Source organism: Anomaloglossus baeobatrachus, chromosome 3 (genome assembly GCF_048569485.1).
Source record: "Anomaloglossus baeobatrachus isolate aAnoBae1 chromosome 3, aAnoBae1.hap1, whole genome shotgun sequence".
Classification (NCBI taxonomy): Eukaryota; Metazoa; Chordata; class Amphibia; order Anura; family Aromobatidae; genus Anomaloglossus; species Anomaloglossus baeobatrachus.
The window spans coordinates 55,131,267-55,155,837 of record NC_134355.1 but is presented as its reverse complement, the minus strand read 5'-3'; the positions used below and the strand labels follow the sequence as shown (position 1 = coordinate 55,155,837).

Sequence of the window (24,571 nt, the reverse complement as noted above, 5' to 3'; positions counted from 1 at the left end):
TAATGACAACTTACTGAAGAATAAAGTGTGTTTAGAAAAGATTCACACAGCAATTACAAACTTCGGGGCTGACCATGCAATGGACCTGACACCTGACCCTATAAAAGGGGAAGCCCTGAATTGTGTAATCAGAGGCATCTGTATCTCTCATGGTTCCAGACTCAAGAGGGAAAGAGCGATGGAATTAAAGGAATTATTAGTACAACTGGGTCTGAAAGAAACAATAAATAAAAACACACCAAACGACGTCCTCAAAGCAGAGATATCTACTTTGCGTCACCAAATTTTATCCATCTTAGACCAAAAATCCTTGTGTGCCAGAGACAGAGCTCGGAGAAATTTCTTTGAATGTGGAGACAAAAGTGGAAGACTGCTTGCCCAGACTCTTCATCCCAGACAGGCACAGCCTCGGATCCTTACCCTTAACACAAAGTCGGTGACCCAGATTCATTCCACATCTGACATCCTAGATGAATTCAAGAAATATTATGCATCACTATATAACATACCATCTCAACATATGCCAGATGCTGTAAATTTTGACCAGGACACGCGAGATTACATACGAGAAAATAATCCAGGGAGGTTGGGAGCAGAGGAGGCAGAGGAGTTGGAAGCTGACTTTACGGAATCGGAACTTAAAGAAGTTATCCCTGCTCTTAAAGTGGGGAAGAGTCCAGGTCAAGATGGCCTCACTCCTCGGTTTTATAAACTATGTGGTGAGACATGTGGATCTCTGATGCTGAAAGCTTATAATTCTATATCTAAAATATGTGGCTTTCCTAAACAATCTCTCCAAGCCCGAATAGCAGTTATTCCCAAGCCGGGGAGGGACCCCTTAGTATGTGTCAACTACAGACCAATATCGCTTATTAACATCGACGTTAAACTATACTCCAAGATGATTGCGCTTTGCCTACACCCACATATCCCAGAATTAATTCACAAGGACCAGGTGGGGTTTGTTCCCGGGAGGGAGGCACGAGACAACACCATTAAAACCATATCTTTGATTTCATGGGCTAGAAAGCAAAAAATCCCTGCTTGCTTTTTAACGGTACATGCTGAAAAAGCATTCGATAGGGTTCGTTGGAGTTTCCTTGATGGCTCTCTGCAGGGAATAGGGATTAGTCCTCGGTTGAGACATTGGATAATGGCATTATACCAAACTCCCACAGCTCAGGTGAGCATAAATGGTCGCTTGTCCAGCCCACTTGAGATTAGAAACTGTACCAGACAGGGGTGCCCATTGTCCCCATACTTATACATCATAGTGATGGCGTTTTTAGCAAACGCTATTAGGAGAAATCCTTCCATTAGTGGAATACAAGTGGGTTCCTGTTCCCATAAGATGGCTGTGTTTGCAGACGATTTACTGCTCTGTTACTCAACCAAGGATAAGCTTGCCGGCTGTTCTGGTGGAATTTGAGAAATTTGGTAGATTGTCCAATTTTAAGGTCCACCTCCAGAAAATTGAGATATTGAATGATTCACTCTCTTCTGCTGAAGAGAGAACACTTAAACCTTCCTTCCCATTTTAAATGGAGTAGCAGTTTTATTAAATATCTAGGGATTAAAATACCAGCAGACCCCCAAAACATATATGATCTAAACTTTACAGACCTTTTGCAATCCATCCAGAGGGACCTCACAAATTGGCACAACCTCCCAATCTCTTGGTTTGGTAGAATTAACACTATAAAAATGGATATTTTACTCAAGAGTTTTATATTTATTTCAGACCATCCCGTACAATTTGGGAGAGCCCTTCTTCCTTAAACTAAGAAGGAGGATACGGCATTTTGCCTGGCACGGTACCAAAACTCGTTTGAAACATTCTCTAGTAACACGCCCACGGTGGGAAGGAAGGACGGGACTACCTGACTTTAAAGCTTACAATGCGGCGTCTGTAGGAAATTGTATTCTAGACCTATTACACAAAAAAGAGAATAAATTATTGGTAGCAATGGAACATACTTTGGCTCCAGCTAGTGCATTGGGAATTTTTTGGTTGTCTTCGGGTGATCATTTATTGAACATAGAGCTGACCCCATTCCTCCTCTCCCTAATTGGCACATGGTGCACCATCAATAGCAGATTCGGTTTGACCAAGAATCTGGGACCTCTGACGCCTCTGGTGGGTAACCCTCAGTTCCCCCTTTGACTGCACGAGCTCCACCCCAGTCTTATCTCTGTTTACACAATGGGAACTCCCCGTGTTAGGGATGTAGTGTCCTCCACAGCTTGTAGAACATTGAACTCCCTACTGGGAGATAGAAGGAGGGAACCGGGACACTGGTTTCTTTATCTTCAACTCCGAAGCTACGTGGACTCTTTGACACGGGGGTCCATATCTGATGAGGAAATGACCCATTTTGAAAGGTTATGTATTGCTCAGGAGACACCAACTCATGTTATTTCCACAATATATAAAATAGTGTCGCTACAGAGTGGGGGAGGGGGCCTGCCCGGATACATAGATCAGTGGCATAGAGAGTTGGGTCGTGTTTTTCCTGGAAAAATTTGGAACAAAACTTTCACCTTAACACACAAATTAACAGTATCCAGTAGGATACAAGAACTAAATTATAAAATTTTATCTAGATGATACAGAACGCCAGACAAACTTCATAGGATTTTCCCCTAGGTTGCTGTCGAGTGTTGGAGGTGTCTGAGATCACCAAGGACAATGGTACACATTTGGTGGACATGCATAGTGGTTAGAAAACTGTGGGAGGAAATTTTCTCCCTATATAACCATCTTACGCACTCGGAAGTGATCCCTACGCCAGAGATAGCATTACTTTCCATGTTTAATGGATCAGTCCCCAAAATACGTAAAGATCTCCTATCTTACTTCGTAATCTCAATGAAACAGATTATTCCCAGACACTGGAGAACATCTTATGAGTTGAAGAGAGTTGGGTTGAAGCAATGGATACTGTACATTGTATGGAGGAGCTGAGGGCATCTGATACAAATACAACTTAAGGTACCGTCACACTAAGCGACGCTCCAGCGATCCCACCAGCAACCTGACCTGGCAGGGATCGCTGGAGCGTCGCTACACGGGTTGCTGGTGAGCTGTCAAACAGGCAGATCTCACCAGCGACCAGTGACCAGCCCCCAGCCAGCAGCGACGCATGGAAGCGATGCTGCGCTTGATAACTAAGGTAAATATTGGGTAACCAACCCGATATTTACCTTTGTTACCAGCGCACACCGCTTAGCGCTGGCTCCCTGCACTCACTCCTAGCCAGAATACATATCGGGTTAATTACCCGATGTGTACTCTGGCTATGTGTGCAGGGAGCAGGGAGCTGGCACTGACAGCGTGAGAGCAGCGGACACTGGTAACGAAGGTAAATATCGGGTAACCAAGGAAAGGGCTTCTTGGTTACCTAATATTTACATTGGTTACCAGCGTCCGCAGAAGCCAGCTCACTGCACATTCAATTGTTGCTCTCTCGCTGTCACACACAGCGATGTGTGCTTCACAGCGGGAGAGCAACAACTGAAAAATGGTCCAGGACATTCAGCAACAACCAGCGACCTCACAGCAGGGGCCGGGTTGTTGCTGGATGTCACACACAGCGACATCACTAGCAACATCGCTGTTGCGTCACAAAAGTCGTGCCTCAGCAGCGATGTTGCTAGCGATGTTGCTTAGTGAGACGTGGCCTTTTAGACTTGGTTCACAATCTGGTACCCCTGGTTTGAATTTAGAGAATTTCAACAATTTCAGATCTGGCTAACCCAAGGTGTTCTAGAATAGAAGGGGCCTACGATTAGTGGGTCATGTGACCGAGGTGAATGGTGGGGTGACATCATGGTAATACTTTTCTTCTATCTTCTTTTTCTCTTTCCTCTCCTTATTCTCTCTTCCTGCTTTATGTCTTACTTCTCTTTATTTCTTTTTATTTAATTTTTCTTGTATTCTATCTTCAGGGAATCCTAGAGCGGGAGTTCCTGAAACTATTTCTTATAGTTTAGTAGTATAAGATAACCACATATGTTACAGTTTATGAAAGACAATTAATATGAGGGGTTTTCTTATTCTTTTTTGTTTTTGTTTTTTTAAAAAAAAAAGTGACGCTCTCATAGGCTAGTTTCACACTTGCGTTGAACGGTATCCGTTGCATTGCGTTGTGTGACGGATGCAACGGATATGTTGCATGTAGTGGCACAACGGATCGTACAATACAACGGAATCAGCCTTTTTTTTCTTTTTTCTGTTTCACCGGGGGGGGGGGTAAACTGATCGCTCCCAGCGCCAGGTGATCAACTGATCGCTCCCAGCACGGGGGGTAAACTGATCGCCCCCAGCGCCGGGTGATCAGCTGATCGCTGAGGACAGGTGTGTGTGTGTGTTTGTGTGTGTGTGTGTGTGTATGTATATAATATATGTAGGAGTGGAGTGCGGGAGGGGGCGGAGCCGAGCGGGGAAGTGTCGGGCTCCCTGCACACGTGGCCAGGGTAAATATCGGGTAAAGCACTTTGCTTGGTTACCCGATATTTACCTTGGTTACGGGTGCAGGGAGCCAGAGAGAGCATGCGCAGTGAAATCCTAAGGATTCCGCTGCTCAAAAAAAGTTACATGTTGCGTTCCTCCCGCTGGGCGGAAGCAACGCAGCGTCGCCCAGCGGAAGCAACGCAGGTCCTTTTGGCACAATCCATCATCCATACAAGACTATGGGAAACAGCGGAATCCGTTAACGGATTCCGCTGTTTTCCAAAAGGGCGGATTGTGACGGAAGGAAAACAACGCAAGTGTGAAAGTACACATAGGGTTTCAGGGATCAGTATAACACCATTTGGATCCCGATGAGACTCTGGAAACCTTATTACTAGTGATGAGCGAGTATGCTTGTTATTACTCGGTACTCGCACGAGTATCACTGTACTCGGGCTACTCGGCGGGGACCGAGTAATCTCGCAATACTCGTGCTGTACTCGTGGTCTTCATGTTGGCGCTCTTTTTAGAGCCAGCCCTTATGGAGGGATTGGCTGGCAGACCACTGCAATGCCACAGCCCTGTTGTGGAATTGCAGTGATTGGCCGGCCCTCACAGCATGACCGTGCCTTTAGCCCGACACTTCCTTGCTCGGCTACGGCCCCTCCCGCACTCCACTCCGCGTGTATATATATATGCACGCTTACACACACACGCACGTTTTTTTTTTTAATTTACAGTTTTATGGTTTCTACATGCTGCCGGTGGTCATTTCAGAATAATACTCGGGTCCCCCATAGGATAACATTGGGCTCGGTGCTCGGGCCGAGTACACGAGTATCTTGGGATGCTCGGCCCGAGCCTCGAGCACCCGAGCTTTTTAGTACTCGCTCATCACTACTTATTACCTATATGCAGAGGATGCCATAAGCGTCGAAACTTATTGTTGGACTGCCTCATTATTTTAAACATACATTATAAGAATTGTAACTGTTAATTGAAACGTATACCTTTTTGTACCCTTGTTTTGATACAAATATAATAATAATAATAATAGTAAAGATATATTAAACATAATACTCCCCTGGGGGGGAGGTCCGGTCTGATGGGTGTCGCTGCTCTCCGGCCCGACGACTCCTCTCTGCTGTGATCTCTGTCCTCCTTCTACCCAGCCTAGTATGGATGATGCGGCCTACATCAGCCACACAGGCCGGCATTGTGATTCTGCACAGGTGCACTTTAATCTTCTCTGTTGAGGGCAGATCTAAGTACTGTAATGTGCAGGCACGTGGAAAGGTTAAAGACTTCTCGCGCATGTGCACTACAATATTTTGGTCTGCCCTTAGCAGGACAGATCAAAGTGCATCTGTGCAGGACCGCAATGCCGGCTAATGTGCATAATGTAGGGCACCGATCACCGGAGAGCAGCAACACGCATCGGACCTGACCGCCCCCCTAGGTGAGTATTATAAAAGTGTTTTTTTATGTTCTACAGATCTGCCTGGGCTCTTATATACAGTATTCTAAAATGCTGTATATAGGGTCTCACTGGTGGTGGCCACGACTTAAGGGTGCTTTACACGCTGCGACTTCGCTAACGATATATCGTCGGGGTCACGTCGTTAGTGACATTGCAGCGTGTGACACCAATGAGCGACGATCAACGAGCGCAAAAAGTGATAAATCGTTGCTCGTTGACACGTCCTTCATTTCCTTAATATCGTTGCTGCTGCAGGTACGATGTTGTTCGTCGTTCCTGCGGCAGCATACATCGCTGTGTGTGACACCGCAGAAACGAGGAACATCTCCTTACTTGCGTCCACCGGCAATGAGGAAGGAAGGAGGTGGGCGGCATGTTCCGGCCACTCATCTCCGCCCCTCTTCTGCTATTGGACAGCTGCTGTGTGGCGTCGCTGTGACGCCGCATGAACCGCCCCCTTAGAAAGCAGGCGGATCGCCGGCCAGAGCGACGTCGCAGGGAAGGTAAGTCCGTGTGACAGGTGTTAGCGATGTTGTGCGCCACGGGCAGCAATTTGCCAGTGTTGCACAACCGACGAGGGCGGGTACGCTCGCTAGCAATATCTGTACCGATATCGCAGCGTGTAAAGCACCCTTATCAGTCGCCAAATCTGGTAACAGGTTCCCTTTAAAACTACCTCTTATTTTAGAGCGAAAAGGTCTTAGATAGCCACGGTGATGGAAAGGATAAAAAAGTGGTCTCTTGGACGGACAGGAGAAGAAAAACTAAAATTGTTTCCATCCTTAAGGGTGTCACATGGGGACTCTGTTCTTGTCCTTTGCTTTCAACTTCTTAATTGGGGGACGTGCTGATAATGAAGTGCCGTCGCTCGATGACCTTGCCGCTTTCTTTTCCAGGCGCCTTTCCTAAATGTGCTGGACACCATGATGGACCAGTCTTTACCATTGACTATAGAAGAGCAAGAAGAATGGGGCGATCCTCAGACTGACGCCCAACACTACAGAGCCATACAAGCTTATTGCCCTTATCAGAATATCGCTCTGCAGGTAGTAGCCGGGCTAGCACTTTATCTCCTGGCTTTATTCTCATTCACCTGTGCAGTTTTCCTAAAATTCAGCCAAAAAAAAAGACCGATGTAGATCCCTTCAACGATCATGACGGACGGCTGTCCCTGTATCCCTCACCTGTCATTAAAGACAGAAGAAGGGCTAATATGTGCGTTCATGAGAGCTGACAGCCACTGGATTATTAAATATTCTGGATTATTGGACGGTGCATAGAGAAGTGTGTAACAATTTCTGATCCTATTACTGTCGTGTCCATGTCTGTTTCTTTGTCCTCTTTGCAGAATTATCCTTCAGTTCTGATTACGGCTTATGAGAATGATCAGCGCGTCGTGTTAAGTGGATTACTGCTGTATGTGAAAAAGCTCAGGACAGCCGCCCTCCGCCATTTTCAGACATCGACCTTACCCGGTGAGTGAGATGCAGCAATCAGCTGGTCAGTAAGCCGTGCACCCATCCAAATCTGTCTGCCTCTTGCTTCGCTAATTCTAAAACATTTGTCCGCCCATCCCCCATTCTTCCCAATGCTGGAGCATCTAAAACCTATCTTAGAATTCTGCATTGAACTGTCCCTCTGTTATTCCTCCTCGAATTGCATCAATAAATTGACAACTGTTACCATCTCTCTTCCCAGTCAAATTTGGCCATGGCCTACAATTGGTCTGTGTCCTTATACACATGGGCATAAGCAAGGATGGTTGACCTTAGGGAGATCTACATCCAACACCGCGGAGACACCATCACGTGTTTCTCAACGCAGTGATTCTAGAGCAATGCCCCCTGGGAAATATTCAAAACAAGAAATCCTGCGGAGACACCATCACATGTTTCTCAACGCTAGCAGGAAACTAGCCAGGTCTTTCACCGGGAAGGAACAACCACGGGAAGAGCAGTCTCCAGTCAAGGAGACCACCTATGCCAAACATGGTATCCATCCACAGACAGCTGTTTCGGGGTATTTGCCCCTCATCAGTGTGGAGTAGGAAACTGGCTAGTGGGAGCAATACCTAGTAGAAGACTACATAAGCAAGGATGGTTGACCTTAGGGAGATCAACATCCAACACCGCGGAGACACCATCACGTGTTTCTCAATGCAGTGATTCTAGAGCAATGTCCCATACACATGGGCAGTTATCTCTACAGACTACAGAACAATGGGGGGAAAATATTAGTCTAGTCCATGTGCTGCACCAGACTGGCGCATAGCAGCTTCCAGCGGACGAGCACACATCCAGTATTGGCTGCAATTAGCAGATGTGACTTGTCAGATAAGTTTAGTCATGAACTTCGCCTTTGGGTACGGCCAGACTGTCCTCGAGGGTGAATCATTGGCTGTGCCGCCACTGCAACTCTATTGTACTGTTAGTCCGACAACATTGGCATAGTATACGGAGAACAGTGTTAAGGGAAAATTCAACACCCAGTTGTCCTCGTGTATTTGTAAATTTGGTTTGCATACGTAAAGCTCCCAAATTCTGTTTTTTTTGTAAAGTTGATGCTCGGCCCAAAAACCAAACATCGAGTATGCTCCTCTCTAGTCCTAATTAAAGGGGTTGTCTGGGACTTTAACATTGATGACCTATATTTAGAATAGGTAATCAATGTCTGATTGGTACATGTGCGACATCTGGCACCTCCACCAATCAGCTGTTCTTGGTGCCACCGCCAGCCAGAACCGCTCAGTTGTGGAGCTGCACAGCACAACTCCAACTGTATAATGACCATGGCTGGGTACTGCATATATAACCTTTTATTAAAATGAATAGAGGGCGGACATGCAGTACCTTGTCGCGGCCACTATTTTGTTGGCGAAGCTGTGCTGTGCAGCTCCACAACTGAGCAGTTCTGGCCGGCGGTGGCACCAAGAACAGCTGATTGACAGGGGTGACGAGTGTTGTACCCCACCACATCAGACAATGATGACCTATCCTAAAGATAGGTCATCAATGTTAAAGTCCCGGACAACCCCTTTAACCATCAGACGCTTTTTAGGAATGCCCAAATGAAAAATGTACATAAATAAATTTTGCTGGTATTTCAGATTGGAGGATGCCAAATATACTGCTGGATGTTCATCCTGGAGGTAGTCATTGTGATTCATTGTCTTGGGAAGATTCCTTGAAGAAGGTAATAATATGCACCGAACTCACACAAGGTCATTTATGTTCTTCAAAATGAAAATACATCAGAAGAATAATTAAAGGAACACGCGGTGCAAATCTGATAGTGTGCATAACTGGTGCGGGGCCTGAAGAGCAGTCACTCCGTGTCGCGCTCGGCCCCTCAGCTCTGCACTTTGTAGAACATTAGTGGATCAGTTTTGCCCAGTGTTCCCTTCATATTGAATTGATGATGCCCTACATTTTTTTAATTCACTTTTTTTCTCTATCTCGTTCCGGTTTCACGATAAAATGCTAACTCCGTTGTTTTCCACCAGGTGGCGCTATAGGTGGTTTCATTGCGTAGCGCATGGCTACTTTACTATACCTAGACACCACTTCTATGCCTATAGCTGCCACCATTCTCAAGTTAAGGGCGGTGGACAGGATATGGGTGGAAACACTGTATGTATGATTATGTGTATTTGCGTGCGTATATATATATAATATAAAATTTACGCTGGTACCTTCATGCAAAAGTTAAAATTGCAAAATTGCAACTCTTCAATCCCCCTTTTCTCATCGGGGGAAGGTGTTTCTATTGACTGTGTAAGTGACATATTAACTTCTGTATGTAGATTGTGAGTCCCAATGGGGACAGTAATGCCAAAATTTGTAAAGCACTATGGAATTAATAGCGCTATATGTAAATACAATAAATTGTGTGGTTCCATTACAATTAATAATAATTTATTTGCATAGCGCCAACATATTTTGCAGCACTTTACAATTGTGATTAATGAAATGCCGAAGACCAAATTTATATTGTTCTGTTTGTTTTACTATGTTTACAGAATAAATTTATACTTTGTCCAAAATAAAAAAAATGTATGTTGCCATATTCTGAAAGCCGCAATTTTTTTTTTTCTTTTTTCCTTTGCGACTGCGTATAAGGGCTTATTTTTTATGGGATGAGCTGTCATTTTAGTTGATTTTTTTTTTTGTGGCTTCTGAATTTTTGATTGTTTTTAAAAAAAAAAAAAAAATTTGAAGATAACCCAAAAAAAGCATCATAATTTATCTATTTTTATCATTCACTGGAAGTGATAAGTCATTTTATAGATTGGGTTGTTAGTCAGTGATGTACAGTAATATACACATTGTATTATTTATTTTTCCCCAATGATAAAGGACTTCTTTTTTTTTGAAAAAAAAAAAAAAAAAAGTTAAAGCCCATTTTTACACCCAGGGGGTGTTCTGTGGGGAAGCGGACAGGGTGCAGGGACAGGAGAGAGATGATGTGTGACCACCTCCTATTCCAGGGTTAGAACAGGTGTGTATCACAACAGAGGGGAAAAAAAGCTAATAAATGTGGTTGTATATAATATTTATTAGCATTTTTTTTTCTCTGTTGTGATACACACCTGTTCTAACCCCGGAATAGGAGAATAGGAGGCGGTCGCACATCATCTCTCTCCTGTCCCTGCAGCCTGTCCACTTCCCCACAGAACCACCCCCTCTCCTCTTTTGCATTGGCGGATGTCAGGGGGTTGGGTACACGCTGTATCTCAGCCTGGATCACGGCTACTGAAGTGATTCTGGGCTCCTTTTTGAAGTTTAGATTCTTATCACCACTTTAGTTATTACCCAGACTGAGATGTTAGGAGTGATAACTACGGACCCCTACAGCTCTCACCCTGATAACTGTGAAGTATATACAGCGACAATGAGAATCTTCGCTTCAAAATGAGCCCTGGATTTCCTCTGTAGCTGCGATCCAGGCTGAGACGTGGCCATTGGTAATCTCGGATGTACCCCTTGCGTCCTTGGCGGATATGTCACCACTGTAGAAAGCTGTATGAGACATGTCTGTGCACACTGGAAACTGTACAAGATTGCATGCACGAAGTGAATCTGACCCTTTCTCTGCCAGAGTAAAATATGCATGTGTTGTGCTCCCCCTAGTGGTGACTAGGTAACCAAAATTTTCTCACTTGACTATCGATCTGCAAGAGATTTGGAGCCTATATGTTGGGAAAATTGACTTATCCCTTTTTTTCTGCAGGTGGCCGCTCAGCTTGCTTTTCTACACAAGGAACTGAAACTGTAGGAGAACATTACATAGAAATACCTGGAAAATGCAGTACGCAACGAACAGGGAAGATCGCCGGGTCGCTCTGTCTCCTTTTAGATTATATTTACATTCGGCTGCTTCGCTTACAGACGTTTCTGCTGTTACCATACATCGAAACGGTGACTGTTCCTGCACCACGTCCATGAATTTCTGCAAGATGAACATGAGTTTTGTAGAAGTGGCCCGGTGTACGGGAGTGATGCTGTTCTTGGAGGCCGGTGATCATGTTCTGTCATCTGGAATCGTTCTCTTTGGGGACTGATCATTGAATAAAAAAATGTGAATGTTATTTAGATCCAGCCTGTCGCATTTCCACTTTTTTTTTTTTTTTTTTTAAATTCTTTATTTAGAAACCATCATGACAATAAACTACAAATCATTGAACCTAATGGCCCATTTGCAATAACACTGTTGTGCCCAAAACTGAGTGTACAACAAGACTTGCAGGAAACGAAAAAACACCAGTCAGTAATCCGACGTACAGTACATCCTGTCCTGAGCACATGAATATTCATGGTTCCAATAACATTTTCTTAATATTTTACAAATTTTAAAGTAATATACTGTAGAGCAAAGATAGGCGAAAGTTCAAGATGAGAAAAATATAAGAAGGAAAGAAAGAAAACACTTAGGCCCTGTGCGCACTAGAAAATGGAATTTCTCTGTCGTTTCATTGGGGGACACAGGACCATGGGTTATGCTGCTGTCACTAGGAGGCTGACACTAAGTAAACAGAAAAAGTTAGCTCCTCCCCAGCAGTATAACCCCTGAGCCGGAGGCGGGCTCAATCAGTTTTTTGCTTAGTGTCGTAGGAGGCTGATGTGGGCCGTCTGGGCCCCCTTCAGCCACTTGATTTTTTGCGTTATTTTTTTCATTTTTTCTCGGCGACGCTCGTCGCTCTCATCTGTGGTAATTTTCTTTTTCTGCAGGTATCTTTTCTCTACCTCAGCTCTCGCAGCCCGTGTGGGTACCGCTCCCCTAGGTCGCAGAGGCTTGAGTTGTCGGGCCCTCTCCCCCGTCCAATTCCACGGTACCACTCCCCGGTTGGCACGCGGGGCTGAATTTTCCTGGGCACCCCTATTCACCCTGCGGTACCACCCCAAAGGGTCGCAAGGGGCATACAGCAGGGACTGGACCTCCGCAGCGCATCTGGAGTTTTTGGATGGGGCCCGCAACGCTGCTACATTTAGGGGCTTCCACCCCAATGGCGTCCAACTTCCCGCCTTCTTCAGCCTGCTTCCAGGTGCCCGCAGCCATTCCTTCGCTGAGCGGAGCACACAGGAGCATGTGCAGAGTCTCAGCCTGCACACTGGACAGCGCGCCGCGGATCAGGTAGGACCCCTACCTTCTTCCCCCCTCGGACGGCTGCAGAAATTGAGGCCCCGGTCTGGGCCTACTCGCCGGACTCCCCCGCTGCGTCCGTGGAGCTCCCTGCCGGCTCCGAGGTCGGGCGGCCCCGCATCGCTGCTGCGCCGCCGCCGCTTGCGGCCGGGTCCGCCGGCGCTGCCCCTGTACCTTTTTAACAGCGCCTCCTGAGGTTGGCTCCGCCGGCGCTGCATCTGTCCGCAATGGCACCTCCGCTCGGCCACTGTCCTCGGTCCCCCAGGCCCCGTCCTCGGCGTGCCCAGGCCGCATCCCGCACGGCGCGCCGAGGATTCTCTCCGCCGCCGCCTGCGGTCGGGTCCGCCGGCGCGGCCTCTGCCCGCGACGGTGCCTCTGCTTGGACCCCGTCCTCGGCGTGCCCAGGCCGCATCCCGCACAGCGCGCCGAGGATCCTCTCCGCCGCCGCTGCGGCCGGGTCCGCCGGCGCGGCCTCTGTCCGCCCCGGCACCTCCAAAATTTAGCCCCCGGCTTCGGCCCTGTCCTCGGCGTCCCCAGGCCCGCCTCCCGCACGGCGCTATTGGACGCCGGCCTCTCCGTTCCCGCCCTCGGCAGTGCTCCAGGCATCACTTGGGGGGTGGGGGATATTTTTTTCCCGCTCACAGCGTCCATTTTAAATAAAGAGAGAAAGAAAGAAAAAAAAAAGAGAATGGGAATTTATTCCAGACTACTAGTCTGGGTTTACTGAGGCCTCAGCGTCACCTTATTTTTCCGGGGGAGGGACTAAAACACACTTTTCTTAGTGGATATTTTTTTTTTTAGGTCGATTTTTATTAAAAATTTTACATACATGAGTTTTTTGCACCTTAACTCCTACAGTACTTTCGGGCACTTGTTTTGCTTCACCTTTTTTATATCGCGCTCCCAGCTCGAGTTTTTAGTTTATTCCCCTCCGGCGGGTTAATGCCCTGTCTCAGGTCATAGATCCCCTCGCCGCCGGCCCTCGGCTTCGCGCGCATGCGCTGCGTCCCCGGCCAATACTCGGTTATACCTTCCATAGGTCTAGCGCAATCCCCTTGGGGAGGTGAGTCTCGTACCAGGGACCTTTCCTATGCTAGAAGCGGACCCGACAGGTCTCGTCTTTGTGGCCCCCCTGTTTTCCACCTTATTCCCCAGGTCCAGACTGCTTTTTCTCCGGCAGTCTTCCGACCTCTCGGGTGATGGCCCAGGCTTTCCACCTCTGCTGGACTCCGAGCAGGACCTGGATGTTTTGGCGCATGTCTAAAGGCCTGCTGGAATTGGTGAGTCAGGCCGTAAGGCTACGGACAGCCCCCTTATCTCCATGCACGCAGGTCCCCCTTAAGTCATTTGGAGCGGACCCTGCTCAGACGACATCCAGAGCTTGCTGAGTTACCGCGTGCTCACAGTCAACTGCCATACACGACGTTTACCAGCGGTAAGTCTAGTCATCGTCTTTATTCCCTTCTACAAAAAGGGGTCTCGGTGAGAATGGGCAGGCCACACTGGAGTCGCTGAGTGATCACAGACAACAACCAGACACGGCGTTTACCTGCGGTAAGTCGTGTTATTGTCATTATCATTCCCCCAGAGGGCTCTGGAGAGAGGGGGCATGGCACCTTGCAGACATGAAGGTGCGGGCCCCTGCGGGTTTTCAGTGGACATCCAGTTCGCCGTGTGACTGCGTGAGCACGGATATTCCTCGGACACAATTTTTACCAGCGGTAGGTCCCTTATATTGTCTTACCCCTTCTCGTAGAGGGCTCCGTGATGAAGGGGCACGCTACCCTGTACTTCACCCGCCTAGGTTCCTCCTGGCTTCTCGTCCCTATCGTGACGCTCCGCAGGGCCTCCACGGTCACTCTACGCAGAGGTCCGCGCTCCACCTATGCCGATCCAGGACTGGTTATCAGCTTCTGTGAGTACCCTCTCTTTACAAAATCTGGTGTCTCCCCGCTACACGGCCTGAGCCTCTAACATCAGGGTACCTACCCGTCGAGAGCTCTGACTCGGGATCAGGAACGCAGATTCGACATCTAGGAAGTCGCTGACTTCCTTTCCGGCTCTCGGGATCGCCCTTTCGGAGATAGGCGAGTCCAGTTTATCCCCTAGGCTACGTCAGGGTAGACTGGCTACGTAAGGGAAGGGTACATCCCTTTCCCGGCATCGGCTCTGATGCACCAGGACTCGTTCCCTCACGTTAGGTTCGTCAGGGAACCTTTATCCCTACAACAGCCATCTCCGCTTTGCGTGGCTGCGGACCGTCCCAGCTTTCTAAGAGTGCTTGCAGGGATCACGATCCCTACGCATCCCCAGGCTCTCTCTGCCCAGGAACGACCGGGAGACCCAGAGTCTCCCTTCAAGTACCCTCGCCTTGAGGTTTAGACCATCATCATCACTTTTCGCTACTAGGGTAGCTGAGCTACAGGAAGGAGTCCTCCCAGACCCGGCCCGGTCCATCACTCCTCAGGCACGGTATTCGAGCCGTTCAAGGGTTGCTACTCCTCACGCAGGAGCAGTTTCCCTCCTGGCATAGGGTCCTGCGGCTCTTTGCCTCCCGCTCCCGTTTTTTCCCTTCGGTTTTTTGCTATGCGAGTCCTCGACAGCCTGTGGCGGTGTTAGCGATGGTGCACATACCAGATTTCATCCCGGACTCTCCAACGGAACACACTGAAGAGCGGGGACAGGAAGGCTCCGTCTTCGAGGGTGACCGGCCAATTTCCTCCTAGATGACCAATCTTCCCAATCATCCCTGGGAAGATTCCCTTTCCTCCTCTGGAGCTTGTTATCAACCGTCACCAGTCTCCCGTACTAGAGTACGCTACCACACCATTCCTCGGCACGGTCCCGAGGGACACCCCTAGAGTGTCGTCTCCCCTTCAGCATTCCGGACTCGGAGCCATTCGGTTAGCCCGGTTACAATTTCTTCTCTGGGTTGTATTGTCCAGTCAGGTTCCAGTCGGACCATGCCACAGCAGTGATGCGCATCTTCCACCAGGAAGACGCAAAGAGCGTCATGGCAAGTGAAGAGGCCAAGAGGTTCTTGCTCTGGGACGGGCTCTTTCATTCGCTAATCTCGGCAGCACATCCCGAGCGTGGACGTTTGAGCGGCCGATTTCCGCGGTACGATAGGTCTCGCGTAGGTAAAGGACTCCAACAGGGATATCAACAGCCAGATCTCTGGCGAAGGAAGACCTACAGTCGTGACTTTTTGGCCTTCCGATCCAACTCTCAAGTCCATGGTACGTCGAGTACGCCACCTGCTCTGGACTAGAGGACGACGCCCAAGCCCGGTCGTGTTGCCTGTTCAGGCTCTCGTGCATCTTCCCGCTGCGTTCCATGTTCTCGAGGGTTCTCAAGAAGGACCTAGGCAGGCGATAGCTCGGGAGTGGCCCAGGCGAGCATAGCTTCGCATAACTTACTCATCTCCTCGCAGATGCCCCGTGGCTCCTTCCAGACCGCCAGATTCTTCCGTGTCGGGGCCCCTCTAGTCTACCAGGACTCAGGAGTCCCAGGTTCCATGGCCTCACCAGTGGATCCCGGGTGCTGGCTCGGTCAGGTCTGTGAACAAGATGATGGCAGACATTGAGGAGGGCATGGAATCCAGTTCCCTCGAAGATTTATTTCCACGTGGAAAGAGCTCCCCCGGTGGTGTGAGGACCGCATCTTCAGAGACTTTTCACTTTCCGTCAATCAGGGCCTTCGCTCAGAGAAACGTCCATCTGGCTCGGCGTTTTTCATCGTTCACTAGAAAAGTGGGACCATAATCCAGTGATGAGTTTGCTCAAGGTACCCCTTTTTTCCCTGCTCCCACCTGTTTTGATAGGTGGGCTCCTTGTGGCCATCTGTTTGTTATCGACGGCATCAGGGCGGACAGCCCTCTCGTAGTCTTTTCTCCCCCTTTTTCCGCTCCGCCAGCAGGATAAGGGGGGGTTCCAGCCAGAACCCTTCGTTTCTGTCCGAGACACCTCGGCTTTCCTTCCAGAAGAGGTCTTTAGGTTTCGTTTTGTCGGTTCTAGGCTCCCCTCTCAGCCTGAAAGAGGCATGGTTCGTTCTAGGGCTGGTACGAGCCCTCAGTCTTTCGTGTCGGCAGGACACCATTTTTTTGTCGGTTACACCGACTGTCAGTCCATCCTTCCGCCCTTTCCCAAGAAGCATAGGCCGGCGCAAAGGGCCTGAATATCACATGGATCCTTTCCTCCATATGTGAAGACTATCGCATGAAGGTCGGACTTCCGCCGCGGTCTACCGAGCAAGGGGCACCCTTGCACGATTGGGCTCCGGACGTCGGTCAACCAGGTCCTCTGGTCCACCACCCGATCTAGTCGGCGTACCTTTGCTAGTTTCTAACAGGTTCTCACTCAAGCTTCGGCAGAGGCCACTCTTGGTGCAAGGTTTGCGGGTGGCAGTGGCACACCTGTAACAACGTAGGCGCTTGTAGGTCCGGGTCAGCCCGGCAAGGGGAAGCGACTTCCTTCCTATCTCCGGTGATGGTTTTCTTCCCACCCAGGGACTGCTTTTGGACGTCCCATGGTCCTGTGTCCCCCAATGAAACGACAGAGAAAGTAGGATTTTTGTGTACTCACCGTAAAATCTCTTTCTCTTAGTCTTCATTGGGGGACACAGCACCCACCCTGCTTGTGTTTTTCGTTATATATGACATGCCTGTTTCCCCAGTGCCCACATTCCCAGGTCACTGGTCACACGACTGTTCGTCATAGTTTTTTTTACCTTGTTTTTATCCAGGATTGTTTGGCTCTCCTCCTACTGCTTGTGCACTAAACTGATTGAGCCCGCCTCCGGCTCAGGGGTTATACTGCTGGGGAGGAGCTAACTTTTTCTGTTTACTTAGTGTCAGCCTCCTAGTGACAGCAGCATAACCCATGGTCCTGTGTCCCCCAATGAAGACTAAGAGAAAGAGATTTTACGGTGAGTACACAAAAATCCTACTTTTCTTAAGAAAATTCCGCAGACTCTGAAAGATTTCCGCACCCGCGGAAAAAAAACGCAAAAAAAAAGCACCAAAATCCGCATGCGATTTGGTGCGGTTTTTCCGCAGGTTGGTACATGTGCTTTAATGCATTCAACGCAATAAAGCACATTGAAAAAAGAAAAGGTAGTTTCCTTCTGATATAGATAGAGAGAGAGAGAGCGAGATGGAATAATAGATAATGGATTGATAGATAGATAGATAAGGGATAGAAGGATAGATAATGGATAGATAGAGGGATAGATAATCAATAGATAGAGGACAGATCAATCAATAGAGTCCCTGTGAGGACACTGCAGTTCTTGCAAGCAGTAATGTGTTCACATTACCGACCGTGAGAAATGACCTGTAATTACCTCTGCAGTCTCGTTACGAGGCTGCATTGAGTATGTCTCAGACGCGGCTGGATGCAAGTGTCGTGGGACCAGTGTGGATTACGCCGGAGCTGTGTGTTTGGAGGCGTTAATAGTGGTGAAAGAGGGGCTTTTTTGTGTTTTATTTAAAATAAAGGATTTTTCGGTGTGTGTGTGTGTTTATTCACTTTTACTTACGGGTTAATCATGTAAGCTGTCTCATAGATGCTGCCATGATTAAGCCATGACTTAGTGGCAGCGATGCGCTGCCATTAACTCGTTATTACCTTGATTGCCATCGTATTACGGCAATCTGGAAGAGCCGGGGACACTCCAGGACAGTCGCATAATGGATGCGACATTCTCGGGGCAGCAGCGGCCTGATATTCTCGGCTGCGGGAGGGGGGGGGGGCTTTAACCATGGCCCTCGCCCTCCCCAGCCTGAGAATACCGGGCCGCTGCTGTGTGTTTACCTCGGCTGGACAGTAAAAATATGGCGGAGCCTGCGGATTTTTTTTTTTATTTTTTATTTTTAATATGTACGTTTGATTTCTATGTGTGTTCTACATGTCTGTGTGTGTGCGTGTGATGTTTGTTTTCTCTCTGCTCTGCTTCCTCTTCCTATCATAATGACATCACTTCCCTGCAAGACGCAGGCAGTGATAACATTATATCCCGAAAAACGTGAAATTCCGCAGGGAATAACGCAGGAAAACGCAATGAACCTCACATAACTTGCTACCTGCGTTATTCCCTGTGGGATTTCACGATTACATTACAGTCAATGGAGTGAAATGCCGCAGCTACCTGCGGAAAAGAAGTGACATGCAATTCTTTTTGCTGCAGGAATCCCCCAGCAAAACCTGTAGCTGTCAAAATCCACCTAGTGCGCACAGCATTTTTTTTTCCCCATAGGTTTTGCTGGTGAATCACTGCAGAAAGGTTATGAACATTTTCTGCAGCGAAACATGCAGCAAATCCACGGGAAATCCGCGGTAAAATCCGCCTAGTGCGCACATAGCATTATAGAGGAAGAAGGAAAGGGGGGACAAAAGAAACAAAATGTGTATGTAGAGAGGGGGGGGGGGTGGTTGGGCAGGGGACGGGAAGAAGGAGGGTAGGCGGGTAGCCATTCCAACCCACCATCACCAGGGGGATTACGGAGCTGCCAAATCACTAATTCCCAAGCGGTCACCCACCAGAACTCTATATTCCTCCGATTGTTGGAAATCCATCCACTCCCGCCAGGTGGCCCAGAAATTCATGTAAGAGTCCTCCATTAAGGAGGTCAGGTCCTCCATATTCATAGGGTCATTGACCTTGGTGATCCACTGTACCATTGTGGGAGTCGACTGGCTCCTCCATCTCTCTGAAATACAAGATCTAGCTGCCATTATAAGGAATTTCCTCAGGGAGGTTTTGTACATTTTTAATGGGGTCTCACAGTGATGCAACAGGAAGATAGCAGGTCCCATCTCCATGGTTCCAGTAACCAATCTGATAATATCAGACACTCTCTTCCAAAACGGTTGGATCGCCTCGCATTTCCAAAACACGTGAAACATAGTACATTCCTCTGTTCCACACCTCCAATAGGTGGGATGCACCGATGGAAATATAGCATGAACCTTACATGGCACCCTGTACCATCTGGAAAGTAATTTATAACTGGCCTGGAACCTAGAGCTGATGGATGAGCTATGTGCAAGTAGAAAAACACGGTCCCATTGGTCCGGGGTGAGAATGATGCCTAGGTCCCGTTCCCACTGTGGTGCAAACTGAGGAGGGTGTTTGTCTGAGGGGAAGGATAGAAGAGAGTACACCACTGAAAGCAAGTGCCATATCGGGCCCGTTCTCACGCAAGTAAGTTCAAATTGTGTCTTGAGCCTTTGGAAGTGGGTCTTAGTCAGGAGTTTTCTGAAAATGTGTGCCAATTGCAAGCTTCTCCACTGTCCAAGTGGGGCCGGAACTTGTCTCGCGGCCAGCATTTTCATTTCTAATGTATCCAGCAATGATGGCAGCATTCGTGATAAATATGGGCGAGGACACTTTATTCTATTAGGAGACGTTGGCTCCTCCCCAGTAGTATACACCCACTGACCGAAACTGAACTGATCAATTTATGCTTCGTGTCCATAGGAGGTGGGCATTTGGGGCTGCTCTCAGCCCCTCAGGTTTGTATTGTTGTATTTTATTATTGTTTTCCCTTTTTCTTTCAGACACAGCTCATCAGGCGACAGGTGTTAATGGTGCATACTGAACATGACATATAATATCCAAAATAGCAGTTGCACTCAAGTTAAGGGAAGGAGAAAAAACAAGTATGTAGATGGTGAACATTAGAATATGAATCTGCATTACTGCCAAGAAAACATTTTTTTGAAAAATGAGTTTCTTAGCAAATAAATGTGGCCAAATTTACTTGTGCCCATACACCACGGCAAGGTGTAATTCTCATCTGTGTCCTACACTAATTTCTATGCCTCTATTGTGCAAACTGACCTTTTATATGGGCTAGAATTAGAGTAGGACCCAGATGAGAGTTACACCTTGACGTGGTTTCTGGGCACAAGTAAATTTGGCCACCTTTATTTAAGTAACTCATATTTTTCAAAAAAAGTGTTCTTGGCAGTTATGCAGATTCATATTCCAATGTACACCATCTACATTCTTGTTTTTTCTCCTTCCCTTTACTTGAGTGCGATTGCTATTTTGGAGTGTGTAATGGTTCACCCTGTTTCCCACCTAGACCGGTTGCACAGTGTGGGGTCTGTCCACCACTTACTGTTGACCTCCATGTCTGTCTGGCAAGACCCCAGCCACTCCAACGCAGGAGAGTGCTGGAGGCGCATCTGCATAGAGGAAAAGACGACGTCTATGAGAAAGGCGGAGAGTCCTGTTCCCCTCCCCAACTATCTTGCCCCTCCAGAGCTTGATTGTGGGGTATGAGGACGAAGACGGTACCGAGGATAAAGTTTTTCTTCACATGGGATAAAAAAAAGTTGTCCGCCTCATAACTAAAGTGAGGAAGGTAGCGAGATCCAGGTGCTTTATAAATCTTCCCCTGTATGAACCTAAACACATAAAACCGGGCTTGAGATTTGGCCAAAAACACGGTATTATATATTTGTTTTTAATCTGTTACTTTAACCTCTAAAAAAAAAACAAAACAAAAAGGCCTCTTCTATGCCTAAGCTATCCATGGTAGTTTATTGGATTATACTTTTTAAATTTTGTTTCCATTTCCAAGTCAACATACGGAATTATAACTTAATAGACAGAAAGGGTCGCAGTCTCCACAAGGATTTGGATAGAACAAATCTTTAATCCATGCTCAAATCAGGGATACAGGTGGTGAGGGAAGGTGAGGTTGTGCAGCGCTGGACGACGGCGGGCCATTTCGCAAACAAATTGCTTCTACGGGTCCAGTGAAACTGGAAAACTTTCTCCAAGAAAAAATTGCCCTACAGGAGGTAACACCCATCGTACATTACTCCACAGGGAGTCTAGGTTAATTATGGATTTGAATGCTCTTGGCCCCATAGGCCTGAATGATGAAAACGATTTGTCTGTCTTTTTGTAGATTCTTGTTTACTGACCTCCCCCCTCTCTGCATACATTTAAAGTGTACTAATGACGAAAAAATTATATTAAAATCTATATAGATATATCTATATATATATATCTATATATATATATATATATAATTGCCTTATTCTGTCTGTCTTGCCCCAAAATTGTGTCACCGTGACAGTGTCACCGTTACAGTGTCATAAAAGTGACAACTGTCAGATTGGCCGCTGGGCTCGGCCTGGCACCGCCCCTCCCCATGGATTGGCCGCTCGCCTCGGCCTGGCCCCGCTCCCCCGCATGGATTAGCCGCTCTGGGCTCGGCCTGGACATGGATTAGCCGCTCGCCCCGGACCTCCGCACGCACCCTCAGAAGAGAGAAGACCCCGCAGTCATACTCACCAGACGCCGACCGGGAGCAGGTGAGCGCATCAAGGTCCTGCAGCGGCGGAACACACACACACGCACACACATGAGAACAGACACACACATCAGATCACACTCACTCTCACACACACCTCACATACACATCAGATCGCATCCACACACAACAACATCCAGTGATATCGCTTACTTCTCGGCGGCGATACTGTGCGTGGAGTGACCTTCCAGGACCTGCCGGAGGATCACATGGCCGGAAGCATGTGGTATCTCCGGATGTTGTGAGTTTGTGAGCGCGTATGTGCGATATCGTCAGTGTGTGTGTGTGTGTGTGTGTATGCGATCAGGTGTGTGCGTGTATGCGATCGGATGTGTGCGTGTGTTCTGATGTGTGAGTGTATGCGATCGGATCATTGAGTGTCGGCAGAGGAGCACGGCCTGCAGCACAGCTGCTGGGACTGTCCACCGGAGGGTACAGGGAGAAGTGGGGTGTGAGTGTATGCGATCCGATGTGTGCGTGTATACTGTCTGATGTGTGACTGTGGAGCATGATGGGGAGTGCGCAGCATGGGGGATGGAGCACGATGGGGGGTGCGCAGCATGGGGGATGAAGCACGATGGGGGGTGCGCAGCATGGGGGATGGAGCACGATGGGGGGTGTGCAGCATGGGGGATGGAGCACAATGGGGAGTGCGCAGCATGGGGGATGGACCATGATGAGAGTGCGCAGCATGGGGGATGGAGCACGATGGGGGGGTGCGCAGCATGGGGGATGGAGCACGATGGGGATGCGCAGCATGGGGGATGGAGCACGATGGGGAGTGCGCAGCATGGGGGATGGAGCACGATGGGGGTGCACAGCATGGGGGATGGAGCACGATGGGGATGCGCAGCATGGGGGATGGAGCACGATGGGGAGTGCGCAGCATGGGGGATGGAGCACGATGGGGGTGCACAGCATGGGGGATGGAGCACGATGGGGGGTGCACAGCATGGGGGATGGAGCACGATGGGGGTGCGCAGCATGGGGGATGGAGCACGATGGGGGTGCACACCTCCCCCCAAAACACACACACAGCGCCACTCGCGGACCGCACAACACACCACACACACACACTGGGAACCACAAACACCGCCCTACACAGACACCCACACACACACAGACAACGATGGGGAGTGCGCCGCATGGGGGATGGAGCACGATGGGGGTGCGCAGCATGGGGGATGGAGCACGATGGGGGTGCACACCTCCCCCCAGAACACACACACAGCGCTACACGCGCACCGCACAACACACCACACACACACTGGGAACCACAAACACCGCCCTACACAGACACCCACACACACACAGACAACGATGGGGAGTGCGCCGCATGGGGGATGGAGCACGATGGGGGTGCGAAGCATGGGGGATGGAGCACGATGGGGGTGCAGACCTCCCCCCAAAACACACACACAGCGCCACACGCGCACACACACAACACCCAACACACAAACACTGCGGCATACACAAATATACGCACATACCGCGCAACACACACACTGCACAAAACATACCTCCCCCAAAACACACACACGCACTCCACACCCACACAAACCATGCAACACACACAGCGCTCCACAAACAACGCAACACACACAACGCAACACACATACAACAGCACTCTCACACACACACACCCACACCCAGACAACACCCAGAACATTTACAGTGCCCTACACAAACACTGGCAACTACACACAACAACATCGATATATATAACAAAAAACATACATTAACTACACAATAAATTCTAGAATACCCGATGCGTTAGAATCGGGCCACCTTCTAGTATGTGTATATATATATATATATATATATATATATATATATATATATAAAGAATTTTTCTCTTAAATAAAAAAAAAAATTTGTCTTGAAAGAGGAGTTTTTTTTCTTAGAAAAAAAAATTTCTTGGAGAAAGTTTTTTTTCTTGGGGGAATTCCTTCCTAAAAAGAATTTTTTCTTCAAAATACCTTGAAATGTAATGTATGGTATTCTTTCTAAACTTCTGTGAACTATAATGCTGCTGCCATTTGTTTATTATATTGTTCTATGTCTGCTTGATATAATTACAACTGGGTGTTGTTTTAAAATGTATTTTAATTCACTCAGTGACGTTTCTTTTCCACACCACCTGGTATAAAAGGGTGGATACAACGTCCCTGGTTTCGCTGGACCCGTAGAAGCAATTTGTTTGCAAAACGGCCCGCTGTCGTCCGGCGCTGCACAACCTCACCTTCCCTCACCACCTGTATCCCTGATTTGAGCATGGATTAAAGCTTTGTTCTATCCAGATCCTTGTGGAGACTGCGACCCTTTCTGTCTATTTTCTGGATTTGTATGATCTACATTTTGGGACACTCACCCGGATCTTGCCTGCTCTCCAGGACTGTGATACCTAGCCGTTCGTGGATCAGCTGTGCCCGGCATTCCTCACCCACCCTCTATTGGAATTATAAGTTACCTTTTTGGTGGGTTTTTTTGAGTGCCTCTGTTATCCTTTTAGTTGTGAACTAACCGTACACTGTTTTAGGCTCCATTTATAGTGCAAGATTATCGTAAACGAGCATTTCTAGAAAACGTGTATTTTTGTTTTTTTGGAAAAATATATTTTTCAATCTAGCTCCTATTAAATGCTAAAACAAAACACACTTTTTCGAGT

The 24,571-nt window shown here is 48.1% G+C and overlaps 1 protein-coding gene across 1 annotated transcript in view; it reads left to right on the top strand.

The window, feature by feature from the left end:
- The window catches only part of PREPL (prolyl endopeptidase like), a 102,403-nt gene extending 90,798 nt beyond the window's left edge, over positions 1 to 11,605 (top strand). The window contains exons 12-15 of the mRNA XM_075339192.1: positions 6,830 to 6,979; positions 7,282 to 7,408; positions 9,040 to 9,125; positions 11,163 to 11,605. Of these exons, the coding sequence (XP_075195307.1) occupies positions 6,830 to 6,979; positions 7,282 to 7,408; positions 9,040 to 9,125; positions 11,163 to 11,207 (408 nt within the window). The 3' untranslated portion in view covers positions 11,208 to 11,605. The remainder of the gene's footprint in view (positions 1 to 6,829; positions 6,980 to 7,281; positions 7,409 to 9,039; positions 9,126 to 11,162) is intronic.
- Positions 11,606 to 24,571: the final 12,966 nt, after the last annotated feature.